The sequence below is a fragment of the Neovison vison genome, chromosome 8, assembly GCF_020171115.1.
Source record: "Neovison vison isolate M4711 chromosome 8, ASM_NN_V1, whole genome shotgun sequence".
In the NCBI taxonomy this organism is placed as follows: Eukaryota; Metazoa; Chordata; class Mammalia; order Carnivora; family Mustelidae; genus Neogale; species Neogale vison.
In genome coordinates, this window is record NC_058098.1 from 137,621,966 (window position 1) to 137,645,867 (window position 23,902).

The 23,902-nt window shown below is 47.0% G+C and overlaps 1 protein-coding gene across 4 annotated transcripts in view; it reads left to right on the forward strand.

The window, feature by feature from the left end:
• The window catches only part of ADAM17 (ADAM metallopeptidase domain 17), a 52,510-nt gene that overhangs the window by 26,458 nt on the left and 2,150 nt on the right, over window positions 1-23,902 (forward strand). For 2 of the 4 annotated variants that reach the window (XM_044262096.1, XM_044262098.1), the window contains 13 exons: window positions 713-846; window positions 2,637-2,726; window positions 4,872-4,985; window positions 6,518-6,662; window positions 6,770-6,858; window positions 8,637-8,789; window positions 13,518-13,717; window positions 14,739-14,842; window positions 18,422-18,556; window positions 20,097-20,227; window positions 21,042-21,120; window positions 21,856-21,944; window positions 23,852-23,902. In XM_044262096.1, coding sequence (XP_044118031.1) covers window positions 713-846; window positions 2,637-2,726; window positions 4,872-4,985; window positions 6,518-6,662; window positions 6,770-6,858; window positions 8,637-8,789; window positions 13,518-13,717; window positions 14,739-14,842; window positions 18,422-18,556; window positions 20,097-20,227; window positions 21,042-21,120; window positions 21,856-21,944; window positions 23,852-23,902 — 1,514 coding nt within the window. Of the gene's footprint in view, window positions 1-692; window positions 847-2,636; window positions 2,727-4,866; window positions 4,986-6,517; window positions 6,663-6,769; window positions 6,859-8,636; window positions 8,790-13,517; window positions 13,718-14,738; window positions 14,843-18,421; window positions 18,557-20,096; window positions 20,228-21,041; window positions 21,121-21,855; window positions 21,945-23,851 lie in introns of those variants that run through there. The other 2 variants (XM_044262099.1, XM_044262100.1) reach the window with 2 other exon arrangements.

Below are 23,902 nucleotides of genomic sequence, written 5' to 3' on the forward strand. Positions count from 1 at the left end.
ACCTGAGCGGAAGTCAGACGATTAACTGACTGAGCCACCCAGACACTCCCAGCATTTAAAGTAATCTCCACACCCAGTGTCAAGCTTGAACTCACAACCCTGAGATCAAGAGTCACCTACTCTACCAACTCTGCCAGTCCAGCATCCCAGGGTCATTAAAAAACTAACCATCTGGGAGAAGTACTCTACTGTCCGGATTTTTGAAGACTTAGAAAATATGACTGATATTTTTGTATATAAATAAATTCTCAGTTGAATATTTGATAAGAAAAAGGACCTGTGTGCTCGCTTTGGCAGCACATATACTAAAAAAAAGAAAAAGGACCTGTTACCGTAAACTAATTTCAATGTCTGATTATCTTGATAGTTTTACCACTTTGCATAAATTATAAACTTCTAGAAGAAAATGACTGTTTCATAGTCCAACAATAAATTAGATGATTGTTTTACTTTAAGTACTTTTTAAGTTTCCTTATTTTAAAAATTAAGGAGGCCCTTTGCCTTGGTTTTGAATTCCATGATTTTAAAACCTCCTATTACTTTTTACTTTCCTGTCTTCTTCCATATGGTTTTTTGGTTGAAGATAATCTTTAAGGATACTAAGCTCAAATAATGTTTGTTTCAAAAATGTGCTAGATTTAAAGTGTTACTATAAAAAAAACTCCTTGTTTTGATGAATTTTGATTTAATAGTGCATACAAATTCATATTAGAGCTTGTTCATCGAGTGAAGAGAAGAGCCGACCCCAATCCCATGAAGAACACGTGTAAATTGTTGGTGGTAGCAGATCATCGCTTTTACAGATACATGGGCAGAGGGGAAGAGAGTACAACCACGAATTACTTAGTAAGTATCAGATATTGGATCAGGTCACTGGACACAAAATCGAGGTAGGTAGGCCTATTCCATTTAAGAGAAGACTTCTGTGTTGTGAAATGTAATGAAATGAGATCTGTTTCAGTTGCTCTGTTATTTTCTAAGATAACGGGGAGCTCTCTGAGGTCTTACACTACTCTGTAGAGAGTCTAGTTTCCAATTTTTGAAAATCCACTTTACCTTTGAACTAGTGTTTTCTGCACATTAGAATTTTCATGCATATTAAGGTTTAACATTTTTTATTGAAGTGAACTCTTTGAAAACATTACTGCTGTAGTGATGGCCATGACACATGGATGGATGTGTGCTCCAGAGCGAAAAAAAAGTATTAGTCTGGACTTGTGTGTGTTCTCTGCTTATAAGTATATTTCAGAGAAGATGGTCAGTTTGGTGTTTATTGTATAAAATAGCTAATTGTTGGAATATAACTTCGTGAGTAGATGGGACTCTTATGGTCATAACTAACTGTAGGGCAAAGATTCAAAGGAAGGGCTACAGAAGTACTGACGCTGGGTGTTTGTGCCTTGGCTATTATAATTTGAAAAACCAGGGAATCCCATTTCATTGACATTTTTTGTTAGTATGATCTCATTCGTCATTATATCTTGGCACTGACAAAATGTTGTTGTTGAAGGAATAAAAGAGAATGCAGCTATTCATGAACCAAGAGCATAGGCCCCCAAAGACGTCTTTCTCATGGCCTTGCTTTTTCCATTCCCTGTGTTTTATTCATACCCTCCCTCACCCTGCTTTCCCTCCCCCTTCCAATGTCAAGTGAAAGAATTTCTTATGAGGGTAGTAGGAGTAGTGTGTGAAATCACTGTTCTTGTTCCTAAGTAGGAGAGATTCTTTCTTGAAAATGTTCCTTTCTTAATGCGGGTTTTGTATTAAGGGGTCTTAATTTACTTTTTTGTTCATTACCCCACAAATATGAATATAACGAGAAGCCTAGTCTTAAAAATTGCATTTCTTAGTTTTGCACTTAGTATAAGTAAAGAATAGTTTTTAGATCGCTGATATGCTTCACAGTTTCTGGAACGAGCCTCCTGCAGCCAGTTTGTGAACAGTGGACTAGTCTGTTCGAGGGAAAGACGGGTAATGAGCATTTTGTTTTTATGTAGTTGGGGTCACCCTTGTTCCTCCTCCCTCAGTATCCTGTCTACCTTACCTCCCATCCGAAAGCAGAGGACGGAAGTAAGGGGGACCAGTGGAAGCTCACTCCTTTCCTTCTCTCTGCCCGGGCCTTGGTGCTGGACTTTGCCCAGTGAGGGCCGGGGGTAGGTTGAGCAGCATCTGTCCGTGCCCTTCCCCTCTTTCTGAGGAAGGCATCTGAGGCTCTTGCCGAGAGATGGAGGGCGTTGGACTGCTTCTTAGAAGGGCAAATTTAAACAAAAACAAAAAAAGGGCAAATTTTAGGTACACCAGTTGACTTTTAAATTTCATTTTTATAGTTGAACGGAATGGCAGTTTTTTAGAAGCTGTTATTGATATTTTGGTTCATATGCAATTGATATCCTAAAATTTGAAACAAACTATACCGTTTCTGGTAATAATACTCTAAGCTCGAGGCGAGGAATGATTCTTTTTTTAGTGTCATCAGTGATGAAGAATACCATCTTAATGCTAGTTTTGTGAATCAGTGGAAACTTTTTACAGTGGTGTTTTCTCTAAACTGACCATTTTAATCCTTGCAGAATTTATTTCATGTTGCAGAGCGGTAAACATACACGTCTTTCTCTCATTTTCTGTTCTAAATGCAGATAGAACTCATTGACCGAGTGGATGACATCTATCGGAACACTTCATGGGACAATGCGGGTTTTAAAGGTTATGGAATACAGATTGAGCAGGTATTTACCAATGGATGTGGCTGTGGCTGTATAACTCCGCTGAGTGATGCAATGCAAATATGTGTCACTTGTATTCAGAACCCAAAAACTGATCTTCAACTCTAATCTTAAAAATTTTCAAATGCCAGTGATTTTCATCTGATTTGTATAGTGTTTTTGAATTATTTTCAGATTGTGAAGTTTTTTGTTCTTAGGCTCGTTGAGGCAGGAAGGCTTTTTAGGCTGCTATGATCTCTTTTTTTTTTTTTTTTTTTTAAGATTATTTATTTATTTATTTGACACAGAGAGAGAACAAGTAGGCAGAGAGGAGAGAGAGAGAGGGAAGCAGGCTCCCTGCTGAGCAGAGAGCCTGATGCAGGGCTGGATCCCAGGACACGGAGACCATGGTCCAAGCCAAAGGCAGATGCCCAACCCACTGAGTCATCCTGGTGCCCCTGCTGTGATCTCTTCTTTCTCTGAAGTTATGTTTTTATCCCCCTTCACTGTTTTACTTTTTTGATTATGCTTTATGTCTTCAGTTAGAATGTTGGCACATACTGTTGAATCCTTAGAAATTTACTCAGAAATACTGTGTGAACATTTGCAAGGAATTTATGCATATAGAACCAGTAGATCTCTTTTCCTCAGAATTTTCTGGTTTCTTCTAATCTGTGAATAGAACATATCCAGTGATGGTGTATTGATGTCATTTTAATTATATCTCATGGTAAACATTGTTTGAAAATTATAAGACTAATTAAAAAAAATTCTGAAGTTGGGTATTGCTTTGGACAGATATTTAATATACAAATTATTATCTCTTGTTTTTTCCAGGCTCTTTGTGCTAAAGTAATCATATTCTTAAAGGTTCTCTAGTATAGAACTTAGAGGTTAAGAAACAAAATTTTTGAAATCATGCGTATTATATAAATGTTAAACTTTTATAGTACTTGTATAAAACTAAGAGAATTATTTTTCCCTTTTCCATTCTCTTTTACTGTTTTGCATTTTCTTTTAAGTTATTTGACTAGGTAATATATACACATGGTACAAAAGCCAGTGAAAAGTAAGTCTCTTCAACCTCTACTCTTGTCAAACCAGTCCCTTTTCCCAGAGACATCCATGTCACAGTCTCCTAAGTACCGTCCCGGAGAGATTTGGTGCATGTGTAGCATGTGGATGTGGATGTGTATATTTGACACATGGTGGTGTGCTCTACTCTTTGCACCTTGCTTTTTCATTTTGTGTATATGTTGATGGTTGTTCCATTGTGGTACATAGAAAGCTGCCTCATTTGTCTAAAACAGCAGCATCATGTTCAGATTTTAGGAGACCAATAAATAAAACTCCATTTTGCCATAAGAAGTTGGAGCTACTTGGAAAAATGATGCAGTGTAGATTTGAAATGCCAGCTTTGTGATAATGATCATAGGTGGGTGGGGGGGTGTGATTTAGATGTGCAGTTATGCTGAGGTTCCATCTGTTTCATCCCAGAATTGGTCTTGACCACCCACCACCAAAGCTGCAAAGCCCTCCCCTGTGAGCTTGCCACGTGGTGGCCAAGCGGACCAGATTACACCCCCCAAGGCAGGCACATCCAGAGGAGAGGCCAGAAATGGCTAAGCAGAGCATGGCTTTGTTCTTTTCCTTAAACACACTCACTGGTTGATATGTTTCCTCTCCTTTGGAGGAAAGCCTTTGTTCCTTTTTTTTATTAAAGCAGGATTAACATGAATTTTTACTGTATGTCCAAGGAAAAGCCCCTGTTCTTTATCATCTTTTATTTCTGTGGGGTGCAGTGACAGACAGCTAGTTCTTTGTCTCTGAATCATTGACTGTGGTTGGAGTAAATATTTTAGGCTTAGCAACCCAGGTTCTCATTTTATCAAACTAAATGTAGAAGAAATAAGAGTTTAGGAATACATTTATAAATTGATAATAAGCCATTGACATACATGTTTACCATATATCATACCAAGCATATCATATACTCAGTTTTTTTTAAATGAATATTAGAGCTGAAGAATTTTATGGAATTGTAGTTTTAAAACATTTTTTCTAGAATGGTGGATGATCTTATTTTGCATAGCTAAAACAGTGCAGTATTGTTTCAGTCTTGTGACTTTTTTCTGAAGTGTTCTAAGTATATTGTCTCTTTAAGTATAGATCCGCATTCTCAAGTCTCCACAAGAGGTGAAACCCGGTGAAAGGCACTATAACATGGCAAAAAGTTACCCAAATGAAGAAAAGGATGCTTGGGATGTGAAGATGTTGCTGGAGGTAGGTGGTGGAGTCCCGGATATGGTGCCGCTGTTAGCACGCTTGGTGGTTTCTCTAGCACGTGGGGCGTGTCTGCATCAATGAAGGGGCACGCTGAGAAAGGTCACTGAGAGCCAGGAGCAGTGCAGCCCAATAACCCAGCGGTGACCCTTTAGCGGGGCCGACAGCAAGACAGGCCAAAATGTTGTCAAAGTGAAAAATGCTAGGAGGTGGTTCTTCTTGACCTTAATATCTTCAAGAATCCAGTTGAAGTATTGAGACTTTAGAAAATGTATACTCAATATAAACATTTTTTGCACACCATTCTGTTCAGGTTTCTTTGAAACTTATCAGTAGATCTGCTAGGTCAGTAATTGTCAAACAGTATGAAGATGAATCAGTAGAAATATAACTTGAAGATGTGAAAGTTTTCTACAGGATTTAAAAATCTTCATGACTATAGTTAGAAATCTGAAGATAGCCTAAACATTCTGTGCCTTAGGAGTCTTGCCTTGATGGGTATGATTGATCCTTTTTGCCACATATTTCAGGGTCTTGAGTTTGTGTATACAATTGCTTTGTCGTAGAATTGCCTTCCAGGAAGTGATAGTGATCTTCTGATAAGTTCGTGCGTGTGTTGGTTTCCTCTGGCTGCTCTAACATGTTACCGCAGATTTGCAGCTCATAACAACGCGACTTACCCAAGTTGTCCCTGTGGGTTAGTCCATGTACAGTGTGGCTTATATCTCCTGAGGCAGAAATTAAGTCTTCAGGGCTTGGAGTTAAAGGATATTGCCAGCTCTTCATCCAGGTCGAGACGCGCAGGGTGCTGCCTGTGTTACCTACTCTCCATGTCTTCTGGGCTGTGACCCGCTGCCCGGCCAGGTCGCTTCTCGAGAGGCTCGGCGAGGGGAGCGGTCCATCAGGACTGCTGGTAACAAAACGCTGCATACTGGCAGCTTAAACAACAGAAATTTATTTCTCACGGTTCTGGAGGTTGGAAAACCAGAGCAAACTTAAAACGAACAAAAACCCTGGGCACCTGGCTGGCTCTGTCAGAGGAGCACACGAGTCTTGATCTTAGGGTTGTGATATTGAGCCCCATGTTGGGTGTAGAGATTACTGAAAATAAAAAACAAAAATAAATAAAACAAAAAACAAAACCATGTACAAAACCAGTGGAGTCCTTGAAATACTTCAGGGGGTTCTGTCTGGTGTTCGGTGCGGACATCCTATGGACAGAATATCCAGGCTCTGAGACTTACGGAATTGGAATGTCTCCAGGGCTGGGCTGCACGGCTTCACACCAGCCCTCTTGGTTTGAGCTGCTCGAAAAAGCCCCCAGATTCTTCCCTGTCCTGTCCCGCACCCTAACTAGATGGTACTCCTCTTCTTTCTTGTATCGGTGGGTGAAAATTGTACGCAAGCATTGTGCTGCGGTGTGTGTTCTGATGGAGAGCTGCAGTCAGTCACACGGCAGTGTTCTCCAGGGTCTGGTTGAAACATGTCTGATGTAATTGTTAATCTAATTAAGAATACTTTTTTTCTTAAAGCAATTTAGTTTTGATATAGCCGAAGAAGCATCTAAGGTCTGCCTTGCACATCTTTTCACCTACCAAGATTTTGATATGGGAACCCTTGGGTTAGCTTATGTCGGTTCTCCCAGAGCCAACAGCCATGGAGGTGTTTGCCCAAAGGGTAAGTTTTCCGTTTGTTGTGGGATGTGTGAGAACGGCAGGCTGATTAGATTATGTTGTTATCCTGTGTTCGATAAGCAATTCGTCTCTGTTTCCTTTGTCCTCTAGCGTATTATAGTCCAATTGGAAAGAAGAATATCTATTTGAATAGTGGCTTGACCAGCACAAAAAATTATGGTAAAACCATCCTTACAAAGGTATGTTCTCTTATTTTTTAAAAGGATAGATTTTTGAGTTTGTTTTAGTAGAACCTTAGCTGTATATATTTATGTAGGTATCTTTTTAAAAAGTGTTATATACTTCTGTTCACTTCTGCTTAAAAAAACATATGTGTTTTGGTGAGAAATGTAAAAATAAAAAATATAAAGAAAAAGATAAAAAGCTACCTGTGAGATTTCTTTGGAGACTGGTCAGGGTCCTTGTTTTTCGTGAAGTCACCCCTCCTGGAGCGCTTCATCCTGTGCTTTCTCTGGGCTGCTCAGTTCCCAGTCCTGCAGTGTAGCTGTCGTTAAAAGACTTCCCAGACTCTCTCGTTTCTGGACCTCATGTTCTTTCTTTTTCTTATCTTTTTTTTTTAAAGATTTTATTTGTTTATTTGTTAGAGACCAGAGAGAGCGAGTGAGCACAGGCAGACAGAGAGGCAGGCAGAGGCAGAGGGAGAAGCAGGCTCCCTGCCGAGTAAGGAGCCGGATGTGGGACTCGATCCCAGAACACTGGGATCATGACCTGAGCCGAAGGCAGCTGCTTAACCAACTGAGCCACCCAGGCGTCCCTCTTTTTCTTATCTTAAGATATTTATTTATTTGAGAGATTGAAAGGGAGATAGCACGAAGATGGGGTTGGGGGAGCGGAGAGGAGGGTCAGAGGGAGAAGCAGCCTCCCCACCAAGCAGGGAGCCTGACGCGGGGCTTGATGCTGGGACTCTTGGACCGTGACCTGGGCTGAAGGCAGATGCTTCACTGACTGAGCCACCCACGAGCCCCTGCTCATGCTCTTTCTTGATTTATACCATCGTTTTGGTATAGCATAACTTCCAGCAGTTTCCTAAGAAAAGGGTACATGAGAGGCAAATTGAGATTTTTACATTTCTGAAATGTCTTTACCCTACACTTAAATTTGATTGATAATTAAATTTTTTCAGCATTTGCAGGCATTGCTCCACTATTGTCTTCTAGTGTTTTGTGTTACCCTTAGAATCTGAAATCACTCTGTTTTTTCATCCTTTGTATGTGAACTGTTTTTTCCTTTAGAAAATTTTAGGATCTTGTTTTTGCCCAGATACATCCATTAGGAATGTGTTAGGCACATTCCAGCAAATTCATAAACTGAAAATCCAACAAACAGTGACTTCTAAGAGGTGTATTTGCTTCAGTCAACCACAGGGTCATGGACAGCGTCCTGTGGATGCTGAGCAGCTTAGAGATGCTCCCTTGGGGAACCAGGATCTTCCCGGTTTTCACTCAGCCCTTCTGAGCACAGGCCTTTGTCCTCATGCGTATCCTCTGCTCACAAGATGGTTCTCTTCTGTGTTGCAAAAAGGAGGACAGAGCCTCTCGTCTGTCCCTTGTAAAAGAAAAAAAACTCTGGAAGTCCCACCCCCTCTGTTTCTATCTCACTGGACAGCCTGACCTACCTTCAAAGAAATACGGGAAGGGGATATTTTAACAGAGTACACTGCCAACCTGAGCAGGATTAGGATTTTTAAGGAAGGAAGAAGGGGAGAATGGGCATTGATGGGAAATACTAGTTTCTGACACACTGGTAGTTTGGCTCCAATGTTGTACGTGCTGTAGGTTTTTTATCCCACTGTGTGGGGCCCTTCAGTCTGGACACCCCGAACTCCCACAGTCCTGCTGCTGTTCTGTTGTTGGTCTCGTTTATCAGGACCCCATTTAAGAAAAGCAGGGCCTCGCTGGCCAGTGTAGCTGACGGTTGGATATTAAGTCATAGCGTTTTCTTTGCATGATCATTTAAGGAAGCCGACCTGGTAACAACTCATGAATTGGGACACAATTTTGGAGCAGAGCATGATCCGGATGGCCTAGCAGAATGTGCCCCAAATGAGGACCAGGGAGGAAAATACGTTATGTATCCCATCGCCGTGAGTGGAGATCATGAAAACAATAAGGTACGTATCTTCTGGAGCTTTTTTGGGTTAGGAAGGAAAGAGGCTATTCCGTTTAATTATAATGAGAGCTCAGAAGAGCCTTCCATTCCAGGGATGGAATTGTGAATTACAAAGTACCCTCAAACTTGGTTGTGTGCTTTAGAGTGAGGTGTGGTGCATCAAATCTGGTTTAAGTTATCATTTGGACTGTTATCAAAGTTAATTGCGTTGATGGGACTATATGGAAAATTAGTGATAGTAGTGGCTCATGTTAGAGGTTTAGATGATAGGGTCTGGTGCAGGTTAAAAGTTTCATGTCATCTCTCTTTTTTTTTTTTTTTTTAAGATTTTATTTATTTGACAGAGCGAGAAAGCACAAGCAGAGGGAGCACCGGGGGTAGAGGGAGAGTGGGGACTCAGTCCCCAGACCCCAGGATCATGACCTGAGCCAGAGGCAGACATTTAATCAACTGAGCCATCCAGGCTCCCCAAAAATTTCATGTCATTTCTTATACAAGCTGTTGTTCCTTTTAACTCTACTTAATTTTATATGTTTTCATCAACTTTTGCAACAAAATACATAATTTGCCAGATTATAAATCCCTGTGGGAAAGGCCCATCTTGTCTTGTTCACGGCTCTGTCTCTAGTGCCTAGCAGGGGGACCTGGCAGGTAGTAATTTGTTGAATAAATAAATGAAGTTTACTGCCAGGGGTTTCTGAGAGTACACTAATCCCATGGGAGAAAGTAAGCCTGGCTACGACGGACTCTTAGATTTCTGGCCTGCAAGTGTTCACGGGTGTCTGTTTTGTGCATTTCACTTAAGCGGCACAAAGCGTGGAGGAGAACACACTGGCGGAGGTGCCGAGTTAGAGAGGGCTGGCTCTAACTGGGAAAGATGGCGAAGTATTTCTCCTGGTTCCTTTTTGGAGCCAGGCCCTGGCTTTAATTTAAAGCCTTGCAGGGAGGTAGAGGAAGGGATTATTTTTGTGTTTCCCAGGCCCTGACCCTGCTTTTGGAAGTTTCTTTCTTCTATTCTTTTCGTCATCTTTTTCCTTGGCTCTTACGTATAAACGCTCTCTTCCCCTCTTGTTTTGCACCTTAAGCTTTATATTTCCTCTGCTTGACAGCTCGTGCCCCAGGTGCTCTGCCCTCCCTGTAGCACTATTCCTCCAACTTGCCACATCCTCTGTTTCTCAGAGTTGTCTCTGCATTTTTTTTTTTAATTTTAATTTTTTAAAATGATTTTATTTATTTATCAGAGAGAGTGAGCGCAAGCAGGGGGAACAGCAGTCAGAGTAGGCAGAGGGAGAAGCAGGCTCCCCGCTGAGCAAGGAGCCCAATGCGGGACTCAGTCCTAGGACCCTGGGATTATGACCTAAGCTGAAGGCAGCTGCTTAACCAACTGAGCCACGGAGGCGTCCCTGATTTACTTATTTTTAAAGAGAGAATGTGTGCTCGAGGGGGACGAAGGACAGACGCAGAGGGAGAGAGAGAATCTCAAACAGACTTCCTGTGGAGCCCAGCACAGGGCCCGATCTCACCACCCTGAGATCACAACCTGAGCCAAAGCAAGACAAGAGATGCTTAACTGACTGAGCCAGCCAACCGCCCTCTCTGCTTTTCTAATCGTGTACATTGTACTTAGCGCTATTCAGTAGAAGGTTCTGGGATGACGGAAACATTCTGTGTTAATACAGCAGCACTAGCCATAGGTGCCCGTCGAGTACTCCAGATGTGACCGGAGAGACCAAGTAACTGAATTTTAAATTCTGTTTATTTTCTTTTACTATTCTTTCTAACTTCTGTTTTATTTAAATTCAATAGTGATTGCCTAGGGCTGGAGCTGGGAATGGGAATTAACTGTAAAAGGACATGAGGGACCTTCCTGGGACAAGAACATGTCCACAAGCTGATTTGTGGTGATGGCTGCTCTACTTGGTAAAGTTATTGGAAATCACTGACTTGGACACTTGAAATGGGTAAATTTTGTGCTATATAAAATATGTCTTAAATAAAGCTATTAAGAAACAAAGAACAACAACAACCCAGCGTGAGCAGAGGTGGTGAGGGCGCAGAGGAGGGGGAAGCCATAAGGTGATGGTTGGTTGTTGAAGCTGGGGAGGGGCTTGTGGGTGTTCATGATACCATTGTGTCTACTTTGCAGCTGTGTGAACGTTTCTATAATAAAAAGTCTGAAGTATGTGGTGAGGAAGAAGAAATTGAAATAGCCACATTTGGCTCCTGGCTGTAGTTTGGACAGTACACTCTCTAGTCATTTGCTGCTTTGTTATTGAGGATGGTTTGAGTACTTGGGGGGAAATTGTCTTACTCTGTAGACTTGTACTCTGCAAGTTCTCCTTGTGCAATTTCCCCGGGAGCTCTAGCTCCTCCATGGCCTTGTAATGACTTCTAAGGAGAACGGTGCCTGGCTAGAGCCTTTTTTTTTTTTTTTTTTTTTAAATTTAGGGAAGTGGGGGCACCTGGGTGGCTCAGTCAGTTAAGCATCTTCTTTTGGCTCAGGTCATGATCCCCTGGAGTCCTGGGACTGAGCCCCGTATTGGGCTCCCTGCTCAGTGAAGATTCTGCTTCTCTCTCTGCCCCTCCCCTGCTTATGCTCTCTCTCTCTCTAACTCACTCTCTCAAACAGATAAATAAAATCTTAAAAAAAAAAAAAATTCAAGAAGTGCTAGTCATCCACATTGGGCATAGAGCTTTTTTTTAAAAAAAAAAAAAAAAAAAAACGAAAAAACACAGACAACTCTCGGAGCACCTGGCTGGTTCGGTCAGTAGAGCATATGACTCTTGATCTCAGGGTTGTGAGTCCAAGCCCCATGTTTTATGGGGAGCTAACCTAGATGAAAAGTGAGGGACAAGAAAAGAAAGTGCTAGTTTATCAAATAAGAACAATTTATCCATTTATTTATTTTGTCCTAAGCACATCATGTTTAGTGTATTTTCTTTTAGTTTGGTTTTCCCACGAGTGATCCTCTTATAAAAAGATACTGGGTGGGTCGCCTGGGTGGCTCAGTGGGTTAAAGCCTCTGCCTTCGGCTCAGGTCATGATCTCAGGGTCCTGGGATGGAGTCCCGTATCGCATCGGGCTCTCTGCTCAGCAGGGAGCCTGCTTCCCCCACCCACCCGCGTCTGCCTCTCTGTCTACTTGTGATCTCTGTCAAATAAATAAATAAAATCTAAAAAAAAAAAATTTAAAAAGAAAAAAATACTGGGTGTCTTCTAATCTACATTTTAATTGAATTTCTTAATAAAAATGTTTGTAACTAGGTAAAAAGCGCTCCCGTTTCCTTGACCTCAAAAGACAGGGCCTGGCACCTCCCACAGGCGAGCTGCTGAGGCCTCAGGCCTCACTGTGCTCACGTGGCACAAGGGGGGTGAGTTCGTAGGAGGGTTTGTTGGCACAAGAGGAGAGGGTGTGGGAAGGGTGCAAACAGAAGGCCAGAGGTCTTCAGGCAGCATGAAAATTGTTCTCTTAGCTCTTAGCCCAAGGGCCCCGGCCCTCGGAGTGTAGCTGTGGCAGGTTAGTGAGGAGGCTGCTTACTGCTTCAGTGTGAATTTGATTGCCTAGCATCTGGTCTCACATGCGCGCACTGCTAAAACTGAGTTCGCGAACCTGCAGCGCTCGTGAGTAAACCCAGCAAATTCTAACTGCCCGAGGCCTAGACTGAAATAACCAGACCCCTTAAATATCTTCACCATAGAATAAATAGGAAGATCCTTTAAAAAAAAAAAAAAGGCAAAACAAAGATCTGGTTAATATTTCTGTTAAGGGTGATAAGGTCTTGGATATCATTCTAAAAGTAATCCCTTCAGTATCTGATTCAGTGATCACTATTCCCTTGGGAGGGTCCTGTGCCCTCCGCTCTTCAGGGGCTCCGTGGCTGTCATCTGGGGCAAAAGGGAAGCCATTTTAGCAACTGTGCAATAGTTGTGGAGACGCTGTCTTGAGGAATCGGTGCACAGGTTTTCCTTCAATCTCTTACTCCCTTTCTTGCTAATTGCAGATGGTTTGGGAAATGGACTCCATTTCAGAGCTCCTGGTAAAAAATCCCCAGATTTATAAGGAAGCCATTTCCCTGGTTCTGTATTGCAAGTGGAGAAGTGAGGGTAGAGGCTTCCTGTGGGACATTGGTCACCTGTAAAAATCTCAAACTTAAAATCCTGGAGACCCATGTGAATGTTTAGGTAACAATTTGGATTTTTATTGTTTAATAGACTGTATGTAATATCCTACCTCTTACTATGCTCATCTCTTTAAAAACCTGAAACGTGGGTCATTGGTACACACAGCCTGGGAAAAGGAGGTAAATCAGAGATAAACTCCGTTTTGCCTCTCTGAGTCATCCTGTCCAGGAAGATGGCGGTGTGTGCCGTGCTCCCCCGGTCACTGCCGCAGTGCTGGGTGCCAGCGGACAGTCTGAGGGGGGCCAGAGCGTCGGCCCTCTGGTTGGGACCTGCCGGGATGTGCGCTCTCTGTCTTTGTACGGCCTGCCTGGGGAGAAGTTGGGGTCCTAACCAGACGCACACCAGCTTTAGTGCACCCAGCCAAGGGGGACAGCTTGGTCCACGTAGCCGGCTTTCTGAGGTGACTGTGGTGGAATGTGACAGACCTTCGAGGTGGCTCTGCTTGTGGCTCTTACAGTGAGAGTTTGTCTCCAGAGAAGAAACACAAACACTGCTTGGGAATGACGTGGTGTCATTTTGGTTCCTTTGTGGCCCTTCCTCTTGTAAGATGTTCTCGAACTGCAGTAAGCAGTCCATCTACAAGACCATCGAGAGTAAGTCCCAGGAGTGTTTTCAAGAGCGAAGCAACAAAGTGTGTGGGAACTCCAGGGTGGACGAAGGAGAGGAGTGCGACCCCGGCATCATGTACCTGAACAACGACACGTGCTGCAGCAGCGACTGCATGCTGAGGGCCGGCGTGCAGTGCAGGTGAGCACGGGCGGCGGTGGCCGGGTTGGGGGGGGGCTCCCGGGCGCGATTGTGTCCTTTTCTCCTTAACAGCAAGGAATCTGCTTTCTGGGAGGCAGTATGACTTTAGGTCACAAAATCTCTAATCTTGTAGCCTTTTTGATTCAAGATCCCATAGCTCATAGAGTCTTTTTTAAGGAAACGAGAGGTGATTAAATGAGGATGTTCACAGCTGCATTCTACTACTTCTTTTTTTTTTAAGATTTTATTTATTTGACAGAGACACAGCGAGAGAGGGAACATAAGCAGGGGCAGTGGGAGAGGGAGAAGCAGGCTTCCCGCTGAGCAGGGAGCCCGATGCAGGGCTTGATCCCAGGACCCTGGGATCATGACCTGAGCCAAAGACAGACACTTAACTGAGCCACCCAGGGGCCCTGCTGCATTATTTTAGAGTAACAAGATATTAGACCCAGGTGACAGTCCTGAGATCTAAATTGTGTTTCTATGCAATACAGCTGTGTGGAAGACTGTGTTCAGTGGCATACACTAAATGCAGAGGAAGCAGGTTACAAATTAGAAGGTACTGTGTTTGCATGTTGCGGACCGGTGCCTGGCTTAGCGTAGAGGAGGAAACCTCGAGTTGGTGGTGAGTAGCAGATGTGAACGATGTACGGCGCTTACTGTCGGCAGAAATCCTGATGGGACTTGGACTGCGGCTGCCTCGTTTCCTCCCCGTTGATGGCCTTGCAGGCATAGGTCTTCCTTTTTTTAAATTACTGTATCAAGTTAATGAAAACCAAGGAGACCAAGGTGTTCCGAGGACGAGTCCCCCGGACCTCTCTGCGCTCCTGCTTGATGCGCCCGCAGGAAGGGCAGGCAGTGTGTGCAGGCGGGCCAGCGCCCGGGAAGGCTGACTTTGCAGGATGGGGTGGCCCAGCGGAGGGGCCTTCCCCGCCATCTGCAGGGCCCGCTGACGTGACCGTAGTGTTTGCTGTGGGGCTGACATTTGACTGGGACTGTTCTGTCTGCTCTGCCTCTGCAGTGATAGGAACAGCCCTTGCTGTAAAAACTGTCAGTTCGAGACTGCCCAGAAGAAGTGCCAAGAGGCGATCAATGCGACTTGCAAAGGCGTGTCTTACTGCACAGGTGAGTCCTGCTGCTGGTTCTCTTGGGATGCTTTTGCTCAGGTGAGCATGTGTATGTTGGAAACAACACTATTTCGTTCAGATGGAAACAGCCTTTAGAATCGTACTCCTTCATTTGAGATGCACTTACCAGTGGTCGGCGCCAGGCCCGTTGTGCTTGCTTTCTTATTTTGTCCGCTTCATTCCCATCACCTCCTTCCTCTCACGGGCAGTGCTGTAATGCGTCTGATATTTGCCTGGGTATGTGTATTTCCTTGAAGATAATATCGTGTTAGTTTGTGTATATATGTGTTTTTAACATGCCAGGATAATACTCCGCTTTAGATCTTTTTTTAAACTCAGTGTCAGTTTTTATGAAGTATCTCTGTCATGCCATCTGTGGTGTGTGTATCTGTGTCTGTACATGGTCATTGCTCGGACCCCTGCTGAGTTTACTTGTGTGCTCTAGGGTATCGTACTCACCTGTTCACTGAATGGTGGCTTGGACTGCCTTCATCTTGGGGGTCCTGCAGATAGGAGTTCGACAGATGTCTCCCACCTGTCTCCCAGGTGTTGTAAGGGTTTCCTGGCTGCACGTGGAGGAACAGAGTTGCTTGGTCATAGGAAGTGGCCCCGTGTCGATCTCCCTAGAACAGTCCTGATGCACCTGTAGTATGTGTGGATTCCTGTGTCCCAGTGTCCTCATCAACCCTTGCTGTTACTCAGATGGTCTTCTGTTTTTTGCCAATCTGATGAGTGTAAAGTGATCTCTCATCCATATTTGCATGTTTCTTGAAGGTACCTGTGTCTCCTTTTATCTGTTAGCTATGCAGTTTTTCTTTTGTCAATAGCCAATTCATATATTTGGTCCTTTTAAAAATTTTTTTAAAGTATTCTTCATGCCCAACATGGGGCTTGAACTCACAACCCTGAGGTTAAGAGTTGCATGTTCTGAGGCACTTAAGTGGTCCAGCTCTTGGTTTTGGCTCAGGTCACAGTCTCTGGGTTGTGGAATCAAACCCATGTTGGGCTCTGTGCTCAGCAGGAATTCTGAGATTCTCTTCCTCTCCCTCTGCCCCTTTCCCTGATCACCTCTTGTGAGCTCTTGCTCTCTCTATTAAATAAACCTAAAAAGTCGCATGCTCTAATAACTGAGACATCAGGGTGCCCCTATATGGTTTATTTTTAAAAATTTGGGTTTCATGTCTTTTTGATATTATTGACTTAGAGGAGTCATTGTATGATAATTTGATTGGTTTATAAGTTGCATATACCTTCTTCCTATCTGTTGTCCATCTTGGAACAGAAACTTTAATTTTTCTTTTTAGAGATTTTATTTTTATGTATTTGTCAGAGAGAACAAGTAGAAGGAGCGGCAGGCAGAGGGAGAAGCAGGTTCCCTGCCGAGCAGAGAGCCCGATGCGGGGCTCCATCCCAGGACCCTGGGATCATGACCTGAGCCAAAGGCAGATGCTTAACCCACTGAGCCCCCCAGGTGCCCTGTTCACCCATTTAAAGTGTACAGTTAGTGGTTTTTAAGGTGTTCGCATTTGTGCAGCTGCCGGCAGTCAGTGTCAGAACGTTTTCATCACCTGAAAGAGAAACCTGTGTCCCGTAGCCATCACTGAATGTCCTCATTCCCTGCCAGCCCCAGAAAACCAGTGATCTTTTTGTCTCTATGTATTTGCCTGTTCTGGACATTTCATATAAACAGAATCCTACAATACATGGCCGTTTGCAGCTGTCTTCTTTCATTCGGAATCAGGTTTTTGGGACTCCTCGTGTCATAGCATGAAGCCGTCGTCGTCTGTCCTTGTCGCTGAGGGATCGCCCGTTGTGTTCCTCTGTGCCCCATTTTGTTTCATTTGTTCATCAGTTGATGCACTTTGGGTTATTTCCGCTTTCTGGGGACCAACACCGCTGTGGATATTTCTGTACAAGATATTGTGTGGTTGTGTGTCTGTCGTTCCCCAGTCGAGACCCAGGCGCAGAGTCGCTGGGTCGGATGGTAATCGTACCCTCGTGTGAGGAGCGCTAGCGGTATGCGGTGTCACGTTCCCGCCTGCGGAGTCGGAGGCTTTCTGTGCGTCCACGGCCTCAGCTCCACTGGTTATCTTCTTGGTTCTCACCTTCCTTAGCGAAGCTCTGTGTCAGTTTGGTTTTTCCTTTTTTTTTTTTTTAAGATTTTATTTATTTGATAGAGTTTCCTGTCACCACTCCAGTGACTTGTAGATCCTGAGTTATCTGGACTCCGGGCTATGGTCCCACTTGTCAAGGGAAGGGCCAGGCCTCTGACTCTGGCCACCGTCTGCAGTCCGCATGCGGCAGTTCTCTTCTTGCGGTCATGTTTAACTGCGTGTGCTGCTCGCTTTCCAGAAGGAGCCCCTCACCCCATCCTCTCACTTGAATTTAACATCCTTCTGTGGCTTTTCTTTTGTCTGGAAGAATCATTGATTCATTTAAGAAATACTTGTGGGGTACTTACGGCGTGTGATAGGGATTAGACGTAAGTTGATTTATTCCTAGTTTTGATCTTTGCTCTCGTGGAGCTCACCAGTCTGAACTGAAACCACATCCTCACATAGACGTAAACTGAGGGGCGCCTGGGTGGCTCAGTCAGTTGAGTGCCTGACTCTTGATTTCAGCTCCGGTCATTTTATTTCTTTATTATTTATTTGACAGAGAGAGAGAGAGAAAGCGCGCGAGCGGGCGAGCACACAAGCAGAGGGAGCGAGGGAGAAGCAGGCTCCCCGCTGAGCAAGGAGCCCAGTGTGGGGCTTGATCTCAGGACTCTGGGACCATGACCTGAGCTGAAGGCAGACGCTTAGCCGACTGAACCACCCTGCTGTGCCCTTCAGCTTAGGTCTTCATCTCAGGGTCGTGGGTTTGAGCCCTACTTTGGGCTGCCCACTGGGTGTGGAGCCTACTTTAAAAAAAAAAAAAAGCCATAAATTGCAAAACGTGTGCTTGAAGTAGAGAAGCAGCTGTAGGGAAGGAAGCAGTGGGTGAACGTAGGGCCGCAGGAGGTCTGAGGGAGGTCTTGGAGCCAGATCTGAGGGTGAGAAAAAGCCAGCCAGTGCCCTTCAGGGCAGAAACGAGAACATTCGGGTAGACTGAACAGCATATGTTTCGGTTCCGAGGGAGAGACTTTGGAGAGGGGAAGACACTGGAGGCCGCCTGAGGGCTCAGGCGCGGCCGCTGGTGAGGTTGGAAGGGCCCGGCCTGGCCGGCCGCTGCCGTGCGCCTCCCGCAGAGCTTGCTTCTCAGGCCGTGGCAGCCCTGACGTCTGCTCCGCGGGGCGTCTGTGCTCCTGTGTGTGTGTCCTGTTATCTGTGGTTACGTTTCACAAGGGAAAGGTAAAAGCAAGATGTTCAATAGTGGCTGAGGGGCGGGGTGGGAGCGCGGGGGTGCGCACCGCTCGGGGCTGGGCGCGCAGCCAGGTGCTCGCGGCTCGTCGGCCGGCTGGGCCCGGGCCGCTGGCGTCCTGCCCCCGGGCCACTTTGTGCCCTTTGTGAAGCGCAGTGCCAACTTCTGTGGGCACGCGGGCCCGGCCGCTGCCGCGTGACTCACGGCGACCTGTGTGCTTCCCGCGTGCTTGCAGGTAACAGCAGTGAGTGTCCCCCGCCCGGCAACGCCGCGGACGACACGGTGTGCTTGGATCTCGGCAAGTGTAAAGATGGGAAGTGCGTCCCCTTCTGCGAGCGGGAGCAGCAGCGGGAGTCCTGCGCGTGTAATGGTGAGTGCACGTCCGTGCCGCGTCCTTGCAGCCGGATTGGAGCCGGTCATGCCTGCCTGGCCCCACCTGCCGGGTGGGGTGGTGGTGAGATCCCAGCGGGGGGCGGGGCAGGGCAGCGGGGTCTGGGGGCGCCCTCCAGCTCCGCATCCGGTCCGGTCTGCTGACTTGTCCGTGAGAGCCGCCTGTCGCCTGTCGTCGTCCTTCCTGCTCCACGTGCAGACCGAGTGGCAGGCTTAGGGGTGGGAGAGGAGGGGGGGTGCGGCTGAGCGGGTGGGTGGAGGAGTGTCCTCGCTGCGCCCGCTGCCACGTGGTACCCTGCGTGAGCGCGGCAGGAGCCCGCTGCGGCCACCGGCCCAGGGATTCCTGCTCCTCGGGACTCAGCCAGAGGGAGCCGGTCCCAGGGTCTGACCCTGCCCGTTAGGGTGTTTGCTCTCGTCACCAGGGCTGAGCCTGCTGCCTTCTGCTCCCTGCCTGATGTCTGGGGCAGGGGCCTTGCTTAGCGATGGTTGGCGACATCATGCTGGCTTCTTAGACACTTGTCCTAAGGTTTCCACCTTCTATTTTTGGAGCTCCCGAGCCTGAGAAGGGACCGACTGGGCTCCAGGCTTCCTGCCCTGTCTCACCTCAGGAGGCTTCTGTTGCTTTCAAAACCATGCAGAAGTCGGAGCCAGTGGGTTGGGAACCCCCAGGCGCACGGTGCAGGGAGCGACTCTTCTGGGGAAGCAGCAGTAAATACAGGGGATGACACATGGTAGATTCCAAGCCAGTCATTTCCCGAGGGAGCGGCAGGGGGCCTGGGATGCCTGGAGAGACCCATAGTAAACACCCAGGAAATGCTTGACTGCTGGACAAATGATGGAAATGTCTCTTTTCCCATTCGAGTGCTTTTGCTGGTTTTTGAGTTCTAGTTGATTCCAGGTTCTCCCACGAAAGTGACCAGGGATTCCTCTGGGTCACATACTGTCCCGAGTTGCGTTGCCAGTTGACATTTTGGCCATTTTTGCTGTTGGTGTGTGTGCCACATGGCCTGTGTGGGCCTAGTTGGTTCCGCGACCCACATGCTGTGGGCGGTAGGTGTAGACGGAGCTTCAGCCCCTGCACTCACGCCACCCTGCGCTCACGCCACCCTGCGCTCCCTGTGGCCCGCACCCAGCTGTTGTGTCGCAGTGGTTCTGGCTCTCGCTGGAGCCTTGGTTCTCCCGGGGTGTTTTTGAAACGGCGACACCAAGGGTTGTAGTCAGCAGTGTAACGAGAATGTTGGGATGAAGAGAAACGTTGAGAATCATAAAGGATCTGAAGGAGAATCATTCGGCTTTTACTCCGTTAAGGCAGGCTCTTTGGTGTAAATTGTTCTTGTCTTGTGGCCTGAGGACTGAGGAGCCTGAACGCAAAAGTTAGTCTTTGGGGTGCATGAAGGCTAGTTCGCTGTTGGAAAATAAAGGCATTTCCTTCCCCGTGGGGAGCGGGGTGGGGAGGAGAGGAGGGAAGGAGGAACGAGTCTGCAGTCCGGCTGCCCATATGCTCCCCGGTTCTGTTCCAGAAACTGACAACTCGTGCAAGGTGTGCTGCAGGGACCCCTCGGGCCGGTGTGTGCCCTACGTCGACGCCGAACAGAAGAATTTATTCTTGAGGAAAGGGAAGCCCTGTACGGTGGGCTTCTGTGACATGAATGTGAGTATTTACTTCCATACAGCTTTTTCTGTGACAGCCAGACGGGCAGTTTTGATACCATGAGGACTTGATTTTGCCAGGGGAGAGAGTCCCGCCGTGCCTTGTCACCCGCCACCTGCTCTCGTCTGTCCGGGCAGGCCGTGGGGATGACGCGAGGTGAGGCACCGGTGCTCTCGGGGAGCTGGAGCACGCTCTGTCCCGAGCAGGGGACCCTGAATCCAGTGACTGCGGGGCAGGGAGCTTTTCTAGTAGAGTCGGCTCGTTTTAGGCCGTGTGTGTTAATGACTTGGTTTTCTAGATTAATTATAAAATTGACTAAGATTGTGAAGTTGCAAGTTTTGATTTAAAACCAGTGCTGATAGAGGAAAGACCCAGAGTGGCTCGACGCACCCCATCAGGCCCTCTTACCCTCCAGTGAAACACATTTCATTCCCGTGGAGTCACAGGCGTGGATTTAAAGGGGTTAGGCCGGCTTCCCAGGCGGTCTGGTTAGGTTCCTCCTGGTGCGTGTGTGCGCGCGCATATGTGTGTGTGTGTGTGTGTGTGGTCAGTGTAGCCCTTGCTAGAGGGCCCTGTCTTAAACAAAATTGGTTTTCTCAAGTTTTGTTTCCTGCGAATTCTAAATTCACTTATAAAAATGGGCTGATTGTGGAAGTGGAAGTGACACGTGTCTCCTGCTGTGTTAGGTCCCTGTGTCCAAAACTGGGCCCCTGCAGCTGTGATTTCCTAAAGCCTTACACGTCCGTCCCTTGTACCCAGCCGTGCTGCTCCTGACGCAGTCCTTTTCGGGCACTGCTGTGTTCTGTGTTCACAGGGCAAGTGTGAGAAGCGAGTACAGGATGTCATCGAGCGGTTTTGGGACTTCATTGACCAGCTGAGCATCAATACTTTTGGTAGGTGATTTCCCCGGCGTCTGTTTGCTTGGAAGTGAGCAGAGTTTGGTGATGACATGAGGAAGGTGTGCTGTTGGGTTAATACGTCGGATCCTGAAGCAGATGGAAATACTCACGGCGTTTGCTGACGCAGCTTTGTCAGCTGAGATGAAGCACACACCCGGCTCTCCTGCTGTGGCGTGCGGGTGCGCAGGTTTTCAGACAAGGGAAGTCCACATGTTGTTGAAATTTTGGCGTCTTTAAGAAGTGGACACTGGAACCGTAAGCCTGGCTCAGTCCTGTAGGTGGTAAATCTGAATCCAGTTTCATGTGAGCCTCAAGACAGACAAAAACTGGGCCTCAGGTTTTGCAGAAGCAGCAACATATTCTGTCTTGCAGGGTTGGAATTCACTGTCAGAAAAGTAGTACCCGGATGACAGTGACTTTGTCCTGTCACGCATTGTCACGAGCAGTAGCCTTCTGTGTGCTTGGTCCCTGACACCGACACTCGGGGCGTGTTGAGCACCGTGTGATGCGGTCTGTCCTGCACCAGTGTCTCGGGGCTCTGTCCGGAGGAGTGTCCGTAGCTCGGAGGATGGTGTGGGCTGGCACAGGGGACACTGACGCCGCTTGGGCTGCCTTCGTAGTGCCACCTGGCCGGCAGTTTGTCGCATTTGACACCATGGTAATCTAAGAGATTTAATTTTGTGTCTAAAGTCCTTGATCAGAACACTGACTGTTTGGAATTGTTCACAGGGAAATTTTTAGCAGACAACATCGTAGGTTCCGTCCTGGTTTTCTCCTTGATATTTTGGATCCCCTTCAGCATTCTTGTCCATTGTGTGGTAAGTCACCAACTCGTAGATGAGACATTTTATTAGAATTTTGAGCAATTGCAATCTTACAACTTTTGGAAAAGATGAAATTGGTTGTTAGCAAGATCTGACCTGATGTTTCCAGTGACATTTTTTGGTGTTATTCCCTGGGAAAGCTCGTTTATTTATTTATTTATTTTTAAAAAGAGTTTATTTATTTATTTGACAGACAGAGATCACAAGTAGGCAGAGAGGCAGGCAGAGAGAGAGGGAGAAGCAGGCTCCCTGCCAAGCAGAGAGCCCGATGCAGGGCTCGAACCCAGGACCAAGGAATCATGACCTGAGCTGAAGGCAGAGGCTTTAATCCACTGAGCCACCCAGGCGCCCCCTTGGGAAAGCTTATTTTGTGAGAAGTTTAGCTAATCGTTTTTTAAAAAACATTATGCTTTTTGTATGTGGATATATGTTCTCATGTGTAATTGGAAGAATGTTATACTTCTGAGCCCGGGAGACTGTTTCACTGGACTTGCCTAGGGCCTCCGAGTGAAGCTTTGAAACGAGAGCGTTTCAGGCTTTGTTAGAGCAAATATCAAACCTCAGCATGCCGCAGACGGCGCCCCTCTACCAAGTGGTTTCTTGTTTGCTTTATTGCTTCGGGTGTTCACAGCCCCCTGTCTGGTAAGAGGGAGCAATCTTTATTATCTTCCTTCGAAACGAGTAACCGCTAAGGGGGTGCATTGGGCTTTCCCCTGTGAACTCCATGTGATTCATCAACTTGGAGACTTTAAACAACTCTTACAACTTCATTCACCTGGCTTCTGTGGGAAAAAGAGGACTTGTCTGCTTTCGAGACGAGAAATCAGGCTTGCAGACTTGTGTTCTGGAACTCTCGGGCCTGCCTCCTCACGTGAGCGCTTGGAACATTGGGGCGCAGCTGCGTCATGAGGCGTTACCGCTCTGCTCCGCTCCGGTCTTGCCGGGGCCTCCCTGAGCAGCTCTTCCCCGGTGGTGCGCGTGGGGGCGTGGGGAGGGAGAGCTCGGGAGCAGCCGAGATTCCCCCCCCGCCGCCCCGCTCCCCCGTTACCGTTGTTTGACCGCGAGGCCAGTCTGCTTTGTTTGCCTGGAGAGTTGCCGCTGTGCACCGAGGCCTGACCCTGGGTCTTGGAGCAAAGCCGCTAGATAGGCGGGAGGCTGGAGCCTGGTCGCTGACCACGGAATGTGTGGGGGCAGCTGGGCTGGAAGCCAGGCCTAGATTTTCGGGCTCTGCGTCCTGCCTTGCCCGCTGTCATCTGTTCCACGCCGGGCAGGTGCACGGCTGGAGCCGTGTGTGCAGCGGGCGCTCGGGGCTCAGTTCCTCTGAGAATTTGGGCCACAGTGAACTCTGGGAACAGCTGAGTGTTGAGGCGGGGCGGGCTGGGGCATTCGGAGGCCAGTCCCAGGTGGGCGAGCCCGCAGCGTCCCTAACCCCCGGCAGCTGGCCCCGCGGTCGGCAGTGCCCTGGTGTGACCCCTGCTCTCAGGGACCTGCCTCTGGGGAACTCTCCCAGAAAAACCATACTGAAGCGTTTCTTGACTAGTTGCTTACTTGACATCAAAACACCGATGGCCCCAAGGGCCAAGGAAGCCCTTCTGGGCTGGTGGCAGAACTCACAAAGTTGATGTAAGAAATTCTTGTCACTGGGGCGCCTGGGTGGCTCAGTGGGTTAAAGTGTCTGCCTTCGGCTCAGGTCATGATCCCAGGGTCCCAGGATCGAGTCCCTGCTCAGTGGGAGCCTGCTTCTCCCTCTGCCCCTCACCCTGCTTGTGCTTGCTCACTCTTTCAAATTAAGTCTTTAAAAAAATTCTTCTCATCTACTGGCCCCGCTGACACTCGGCACGCTCGTGTTCTGAGGCAGTTCATCGCTTAAGGATGACCCTTCCTGCTCGTTTTCCTCCTAGGATAAGAAACTGGACAAGCAGTACGAGTCCCTGTCCCTGTTCCACCCCAGC